Genomic DNA, 9,079 nt, shown 5'->3' with positions numbered 1-9,079 from the left:
TGGGAGAAACCCTCGCTTTATTTGTTTTTTTTTTCTTCCAAAGAATTCAGTATGTTTTAAGGCTTCATCTGAGTGGTTGAGACCTTGATTTAAAATTTTACCAAAATAGTCTTTTGAACTTCTTCAACAACCATTCAAAAATGCATTGCAAAATTGATAGCAATATTTTACATTTTCAGCAAAGGTGTTTTTAGTGTGGTAATGTAATGTAAACTGTTACACTGCTATAAGTGTTGAGTGATACTCAAAGTGTTCAAACTACTGTTAACATGCAGTTTTATTACATGGTTGCATAACATATATATATGCAGCTTATACATAAAACACAACAATATAAAAATGTTTTTGTTCCTTTTTGTTGGATATTTTATATTTTAAAATGATTACAAATTATTTGTAAACATAGAAATAACTGCAAAATATGAGAAAATGGCAGTCCATGCTCACTTACAGAGAGAGTAAAACAATCATTTTAAACTGTTAAGCTAATAAAACAAATGGAGAATGTCATATATGTTGTCTGTGAGTGCTATATTAATTGCTCTTGTGGAGACATTTAGCATAAATGTGTCGATAAGGACATTAAGTGATACATGCAGTCTAGAAGTTTTTAAATTGACAATCAAAGTCTGTCATTCGGCACAAGATGTACTTCCACTGGCGATCCCTGCAAAGCATTGCAAAAAAAAAAAAAACAGGCTTAGCTCCCACATAAGGAAAACAATTTTGAATGCATTAACAGCCAATAAAATAATGCATGCATCTGTTATAAAAATGTTATGTTATTAACATGTTATTTTGACATAAATGCATTACAGACAAAACCTCCAGCTCAAAGTGCAAAAGCAGATGAAGTGTTCACAAACCTCAGTACACCACTGAAAGTAGTTTGAGCCCCCCTTATGAAGTAGCCGTAACTGGGAGTTACCATCTCTCCCTCTTCTCTGTGGTACTCTGGAACATCAGACGTCTTCCTGTGCATAAACCATGAAAATGCAATTAAAAGGAAGGTTATAAATGATCTGAAAGTCATTCTATTGTGCAGTTTTAATCTAATTACCAGAGGACAAATAATCCTAATATCTATTGTAGTGAATAACCTGTGGTGTGTACGTGTAGAGGTTTTTTAGTAACCATGATTTTGCCAAGTAAAGCATGTTCTGGATCAATATATTTTGCTGATCCTGGAACAATATTTCTGTCTGAAAATTTTGTCTTAATCCTATCCCTACCCCTAAACCTAACCATACCCATAACTTATCCCTAAAATCAGAGGGAAATGATTGGTGAATAACTCTAATGTAGAAGAATCTAACTCTGGTTGTAAGCCTAAACTTGACCTAAACTGTAAACAAACAAATGTGGGGTGCGTTTCCCGTACAACGACGTAACTTGCTGGTTAACTCCCATAGTACGATGCATCGTTGAATAAATCAACTAGCTAGTCACGACTGTTTCCCGAAATCATATTGTTGTAAATTGTTGTAAAAATTTCCAGATTCAATCATAGGCTCGTTCTTCCTTTCTAGAGCACATTCGCACATGAGTAGTCTTCAAAAACGACACTTTAAAACTCTTGACAAACTAAAAGACGTAAATGACATTTGTATGTATTCTAAATAAGAGACACAGGTTGTACTGAATGTTAGCATGCTTATTTTGCTCAAGACAAGTATTTATTAAGTCAAAATGTCATGCAAACAGGAAACTATGCTTCTAACTACAGGTCAAGAGCTGTCATTTCAACCTCTCAACTTTGTGATGCTGTTTGCGAATGTTCGTTGGAACGATGGTTTTGGGAAACACAGACTCATTGAACTACGCTGATAACAACGGAACTTGAGAACATAGTTGGCTAACGATGCTTTTGGGAAACACACCCGAGATTGGTTGATTGGAAAGTTGTTCCAACAAGGATTTGATCCAGGAACATGTTCTTTTTGGTGAAATCACATTCACCTAACTTGTATGATTAGATCCCCATTTGGTGTTAAAAGACTCACCAGCAGGAATACGGGCATCTGCGGGCATATCGACAGCAGTAGAACTGCCATTCTCGATCCAGAACCGCTTCAAAGTACTTACTTTGAATGCCAGCAACCAGCCCATTGTTAGTGCAAACTGAGGACCTGTAGACAGTACAAATATGTTTTTTATATAGAGCGAATGCTGAACAATAGACATCTGTTATTTGTTACATGAATATGAGTCCTTCAAAACAAAGCTTTGGAATATTTGTGTATTCCGTGGATTCAAAGAACCTGTCTCAAATGTGGCATGTGGTCCTGTGAGGTGTGCCTGCTATTAGCTAATTTACCTTGTATTGTGTGCATCTTCCTGTTTATACCAAAGGGCTGTCTAAAACAGCAAGAGCAAAATGTGCCTGACAAACATGCATGAAGTTATGCCCCTTTGTCTGGATCCATTTGTTCCATTTTGCAGGGCTTTAAATGAGGATCTTAAAATTAATCTTTAGAACTTTCCACAGGTTCCAAATATCAGAGTTATTTGACTGCAGGCCGTTGCGGTATTCAGGAAAAAAAAAACAGTAATACTTCAAGTGAGTTCCCTATCAGTCGCTCACGTTAGACGTAACGACGTAATTTGGATCACTTCAGGGAGCCCTATCATATTCTAGTGTCTACAGAATGAGCCAATGAACGTTGGCGTACGTGAATTGAGTCACGGGCCCTGCTCCGCAGCGCGGGTATAAACAGGAAGCGAGTGCACGCACTTATTGTCTTTCACTTCGGAATCAAGCTTCTGTTTGTCTTCTGAATCTACAAGATTGCTACTGTGTTGGAGACTCCTTTAAACTCTCTCTTCAGTGTTGGTGTGACAGCGTGATCAGCGAGTGGTCGCGAGATTAAGCTCACACAACTGTTTTCACAGCAAGCTTATTTCTGTGTCGGGTTCGGTGGGCGTTTCCCTGTAGTGTTTACAGCACTTTACATCCATTTTCCAAATCACTGGTCCAATGAGGGTACAGCGTAATATCAGACAGGTATAAATCCCTTCTTAATTGATTATTAAATGGTTTAATTATTTAAACATGCTAGTTTCCATAACAGAGTTTAAGATTAAACTTTTCATTATACTGGAGCTGCCAGTTTGCTAAGTTTCAAATGATTATTAAACTGCAAGCTCAAACTATGCTAAAGTGGGATTATTTACATACATACTGTTTTATACTATATTACCATATTACATACTACTCAAGAGTGTATGCGATTTCGAACGCAGCCCCAGTCTATCAGGGTCCTATATCAGACTCTTTGTAATGCTCTAGTCTAGACTAATCTTATTCAAGGGCCGGAACTAACCATTTTATAACTTTTCATGCATCACCCATAATATTTTTTTATAGCACATTTCACCCTAAACTTCCACAGGTATGATAAACTTTGAGTTTTGACTATGAATAGCAAATTGAATAGCACATTAATGTTTGTTACAGTAGATGATTACCTGTCTTGACTAGTAAGCTAAAGGAGTTTACATGTCATTACAAGCAATTCTAAATTGATTTGACTAGTCAATAGTTAGAAAACTTAAATTGCTTTTCATTCAAGTTTGTTAACTCAGCAAATGTCACCCCTGAGGAGACAGTGAGATTTTAAGGTTTTCTGTAAATACAGGTTTGTAAATACTACTTGTTTGTGGCCCATACAAACTGTTGTCATCACAACAGGGACACAATCATGAGCTCTGCACTGCTTCCCAGCCACCAGCAGTATCAGACTTTTGTCATAGCAACACTAACGCAATGGGCAACCATTCCACCAATATGAAGTAGGCTAGAGCCTTCTCCCAGTAGAATGTCATCTATGCCTTAGTGCAAATCTGGAGCCAGTTGCACCAACAGGGCTTACGCCTGGTCTTAAGGTAAGTAGGTCTTAACTTAGCATTCTAAGTCCGACCTAATAGTTACGACAGTTGCACCATCCAGGCTTAAGTCCTCTTCACGTTAAGATTGTGCGTAAATCTTACGTCTAGTCAGTAGCAGGCGTAAAGTCAAAATCTAGGCAAGTTTCTATAGTAACCACTTGATAACTCAGCAGTAAAGACTTATACAGACTTTACAATGAGCGGGCTTTTAGACGGGAGAGAGTTAGAAGCAATCCATTGGACATTTACAATGATGAGGAGCTGATTGAGAGGTTTCGAATCTGTCGGAGAAATGTATATGAACTTGTTGAACTTGTTGAAGAGCTGTCACCCGACTTACAGTTTGTGTCGAACCACAACGCCGCATTGACACCGGCATTACAGCTGTTAATAATGCTACGTTTTTATGCAAATGGTGCGTTTCAAAACACTGTTGGAGACATGATTAATGTCCACAAATCCACCGCATGTCAGGCCATCCGCAGAGTATCACTGGCACTGAGCCGTCACCTTCCGCGATCTGCTCACCTCCCCACTGAGGCCTAGTCTGCGGTGATGAAACACCGGAAGATAGTTTACAACGTAACTCCAGCAAACCGCTATAGTTAAACCGCACGCTGCTAGGCAACCGCTATAGTTCCGTGGCCATTCACAGGAGCGCACATCGCTAAAACCAGGCGTAGTTAAGCCTAGGCTTAAATTTGGTTGGTGCAACCGACGTTAGGTCAACTCTAAAGACTGGTCTTAACTAAGACCTACTTAGCAGTTAGGACCAGGCTTAGTAAAGCCCTGTTGGTGCAACTGGCTCCAGATGTGAAGAGGGAGACAAAAAAGAAGATACTCTTAAAGGACAGTTCTTGATTTAGAGGTACATATCCAGATTATGTAATTTAAAACTTATGTAAATTAAAACTGATTCTCCATCCAGATGAATGTCCAAGTTACAGGGTAAGGCCGGCTAAAACTGTGTATATGGCAAAAATAAATATTTTTTAAATTCATTTATATAGAAATTGAAAGAATATTTTGATTAAACCGTCAAATGTTAAAATGTATGTAAAATGTACTTCAAGTGGCAAGAAATTACCTTTTGGATTTGGGAAAATGCAAAATTGACTTTTTAAATATATTTTGGCCAATATAAATATATTTATATTTTTTAAATTATAAACTATATTTAAAATAGCCAAATGCATATCAAGAAATATAAGTAACTAAAAATTTAATTGAAAGTAAATGCATGTAAACATATTTTATCTTTATTACCAATATATTTTGGGCATGGCTAGCAGACCAAAACTTGTGAAATAAAGAGCATAAGACTGCATAATATGATTTATTGAGCATGCTTGAGAAATTCCCAGCATGCAGTAAGATTGGCAGACAGTATTCCCTCACAAAGTGCTAGCAGTGAGCAGCAGACAGGGTGCTGAGGTCACTGGCACTAAGGAAATCTCACAAGGTGGGCAGTAGATCAGGGAAAAACTATACTGATTCTAATTAACCCTCTGGAAACAATTCTCGCATTGCTTTTGGGGTAGGGAGAGAGAACTTGGAACACTGAATGGCCCTTGGCGCTGTTTCCCTCAGATGCCCTCAGAGACTTATTGCAGCAACCACACTTTTCCAAGCTGGAGAACTGGTAAAATAGGGTCACTTTTGTTGTGAGAATTACGTGGATTGTAAGTCATAGTAATAGCCATGCTATTAAGTTACTGTGAAATTTATGGTGTTACACCACACATCACATAATTAGAACAAAATAGAGAAAGAAATAAGGCAACCATGTCACATCAAGACATTATGCTTATTGTAGTAGAGGGGAAAACATGACAGGGCTCTGAATCATTTTTCATGTTGGACTGTTCTGGGCAAACATTCACGTTCCTGTGGCCAACCAGACTCTAGATGCAGGAAAGACTATTGCATTGTCAAACACGTGAGTAAGTTCTAGACAAAAAGATATTTTCACAATATTTATTGTTCCAAAGCAGCATGTCAAAGGTGTGTGACAAGGAAAGTAGACACTATAATGTTTAAACTAGTGCACAATATGCTTTTGCTTGTGTTTACCTTCTGTTAGTGCTTTATGTTTTTATATCAAGGCAGCAGCTATTAAATATCAAAATATCCATTCTGTTTGTGCTTTATGTTTTTATATCAAGGCAGCAGCTATTAAATATCAAAACATCCATTCATGGCATTGCAGCACTGTGAGTACAGAATTAGCTTATTATTTCTGGGAAAGTTTGTCCTGAATGTGTTCAAAACAACAAAGCTTATACTGTTCAGTACGGTTCAAGCAATAGGGTGAAATCATTGGTCAGATTTCACCCTGAGAAGTTATAGTGTCTCTGTAAACCTGGCGAAAACGAGAGAATACTGCATCGAACATTTCGTTAAGTTGGTTTAGTTGTAATCGACAGTCAGAACTGCACGTACTATGAGAGACTGTGATGTTTTATTGTTTGCAATATCCTGGACATTATTTTGACATCAATGTGACAGCTGTCAAGCTTTAATGTCAAGCCCTGTTTATCATCACAATCACTTTTTATAATGGCTGTGCTCTTTGCACCAAATAATTTAGTCTAATTTCTCCATTTCAATGTTTGTGCTTCCTGGTCCTGGATGAAAGCTGGCTGACAGACACTTTGTTGTTTAATTTATATTATCAAGTTAAATGACACTTCAACATTCTATTTCTCATTCATATTCCTTTGGAATGCTTTTGTGTGTGTCTGTAAAGTTTATCCAAGAAATATGTCAGATATTGGCACTATAATTGAAATAGCGTGTATGGATGGGCCACATGACAGTTCATTAGAAGAGAAGAAGAAATAATAACATGCCAAGATGTTCTGCTGTGATGGGAACAATAAACCCAAAGTACAACATTTAATACAACATATAACACAACTTAAATTTGGAATGCCATGGTGATTTTATAAATAAGATGTCATAGTACTGAAGTGATTCACAAATGTGCATTCAAACATGTTTGAGGTATATTTGAGGCAGATTGTTAAGGTTTCATTTAGGCAGTAAACAAGGCTCTTTAACTTAAGTGTTGCCATTATATCTCTTCTGTGGCTTATGGTTTTTTGAGAACAGCTGACTTGAGGCAAGGATTAAATGATACTTATGAAATCTGGATTGGCCCAAACATCTGCTTGTCTCTCTCCAGTCCTATTTAAGAAACTTTCATTGTTTCCAAATTATCATGATGTTGTCAAAGCAAGCACTCAACACTGAAAGCTAGCATTAGCTAGTGCTTTCAGTAAACATTCACATCTGAGTCTAATCATAGATGCAAGAGAGCTCTCCACTTTGCTTAATATAAACCAAGCACACACAAACCAAAACTTTTTAAGGAGTCATCAGAAAAATATTTGCAACACAAGGGATATCTATGTAGCGTCAAAAATTAACTGTAAATTAACTGTTTCTTATAAATCCATCTTTCATTAATTTATGTTTATTCCCTGGACACTGTGCAAAAAAAAAGAAAAAAATCATCTATATTCTCTATAATATTAAACACACCGTTTAAAAATTATATTAATTATAATAAACCTGGGTGTCATTTCATTGTCTTTTCTAAATGTTATTATACCAAACAACATATTTGAGATATCTGTGTAGCAAAATATCAAAAATTATTCTATCAAAAATGGTTACAATCAAAAACTAAAATAAGCGCTTAAACTGATGAACTGTTCCTTATCTAATGTCTTTCATTCATTTATAAGTATTGACTGGGACACTTGAAACTCTGCAAAGTTCTAAAATAATCATTTTAATTCATAAAGAGGCATTTTTGCATTATTACAGTTCTTTTAACAAGCCAAAAATATTCTGTTTAGTTCCATATACTGTATATTCTCTATGTATATATATATATATATATATAACACATTTTAAAAATTAAACTGACTTTCATCGTCTTTTCTTCTACAGTGAATGTTATTAAAACATACTCACAAATGTGTTTTGTACATTAGCATTAGAACTACATAGACCTGTGTTTGACAGGACACTGGCATCCACATACATACAGACATACCATTCCATCCCGGCTCTGTTGATATCGTCCCACCAGCATTCGCTAGGCTCTCCCCAGTCGTAGGGAGTTCTCTGGCACTCAAAGTTCCACAGGCGGTCCGAGCCTTCTTTCTCACTGAAGTAACTCTTGATTGCCACTAATGCCTCACCATGGGGACACTGAAAGTTGAAGCCCTGGCGCCAGGTATTCACCCAATCCTCACCGGTTTCATACATGTAGCCCTGCTGAGAACTGACCGTGGAGAAAAGCATCAGCAGGCACAGAGCCTTCAGAACATATGCTGAGCTCATCCTGAAGTGAAACTCTGTGGAACCTCTCAACGCTTCCTCCGTCTTAAAGGCTCTCTGGGATGTGCTGTCCAGATGTTCTGTGTCCCGATCCAGGGGTGATAATTTTCTAAATAAGCAGACAGTTATGGTCAGGGATTGAACTTTTTCTTGTATGGTTAAGGACGATGTTTCCAGCCTCCTCACAAACTCTGCCGTAGACCCTAAGCTGGATGTCTTAAAGAAAAATCTCACTTTTTGGCCAAATGTTTGTGTAAACGGAAAGGTTTTTTTTTTCAATCCATCATTCCTTGTGTTAAACGGTGTGATGGAGTGTGGAACTTTTCCATGAAATTTGGACTAAGACAATGTGTTCTTTTCAATAATATATACTGTAAAAAGTAAATATGGATAGTTGTTACCTCAAATAACTTTTCTAGCTGATCTGAATCTTTAAGAATTACTTCATTATAGGCTATAACCAAATTAATTCAGATTCATGTATCATTTAATAATATATTTGACCAGTTCTTTTAGGCATTACCGCACAAAGTAATTTTATAAATACTTTTTTTTTAACAAAATTTATTTCACATTCACATAGGGTAACAAACTGTAACCACAACTGTAACAATAGGGTTACAACAATATGGTTACAGTTGACAACAATATGGTTACCATACAACAATATGGTTACAATTGAATTAAGAATAATCTTCGCCCAACCATTTTCCAAACTGTCTGCAAGGATACTGAAGACTATCCCACGGTCTTGGGCCATAGGCAGAGAAATGCCCTGGACAGATGACCAGTACTTATATGCATACCTTGGTTACTCTTGGTTTCTTAATAACAGCGT

At 36.9% G+C, this 9,079-nt stretch overlaps 1 protein-coding gene across 1 annotated transcript; it reads right to left on the bottom strand.

Moving 5' to 3' along the window:
* Positions 1-8,490, bottom strand: dpt (dermatopontin). The gene is made up of 4 exons (XM_077198847.1): positions 7,955-8,490; positions 2,004-2,129; positions 867-974; positions 1-667 (listed from the first exon to the last, which is right to left on the bottom strand). Exons 1-4 carry the CDS (start codon positions 8,242-8,244, stop codon positions 601-603), a joined length of 591 nt encoding a protein of 196 aa, XP_077054962.1. The 5' UTR covers positions 8,245-8,490; the 3' UTR covers positions 1-600.
* Between the last annotated feature and the right edge of the window lie 589 nt (positions 8,491-9,079).

Source organism: Siphateles boraxobius, unplaced genomic scaffold (assembly GCF_051911475.1).
Source record: "Siphateles boraxobius isolate OS27281-9 unplaced genomic scaffold, OSU_SipBor_1 41, whole genome shotgun sequence".
In the NCBI taxonomy this organism is placed as follows: Eukaryota; Metazoa; Chordata; class Actinopteri; order Cypriniformes; family Leuciscidae; genus Siphateles; species Siphateles boraxobius.
The sequence above is the reverse complement of the archived record's forward strand: the minus strand, read 5'-3'. Positions and strand labels throughout refer to the sequence as shown.

What these genes read in the sequence shown, in the direction of transcription:
- dpt (XM_077198847.1), bottom strand. Translation starts at nt 8,244, where the DNA reads ATGAGCTCAGCATATGTTCTGAAGGCTCTGTGCCTGCTGATGCTTTTC. An exon ending in AACAGAGCCGGGATGGAATG is followed by an intron (nt 2,130 to 7,954) that starts GTATGTCTGTAT and finishes TACTGTCTACAG; the next exon opens with GTCCTCAGTTTGCACTAACA. An exon ending in ACTTTCAGTGGTGTACTGAG is followed by an intron (nt 668 to 866) that starts GTTTGTGAACAC and finishes AATGCTTTGCAG; the next exon opens with GGATCGCCAGTGGAAGTACA.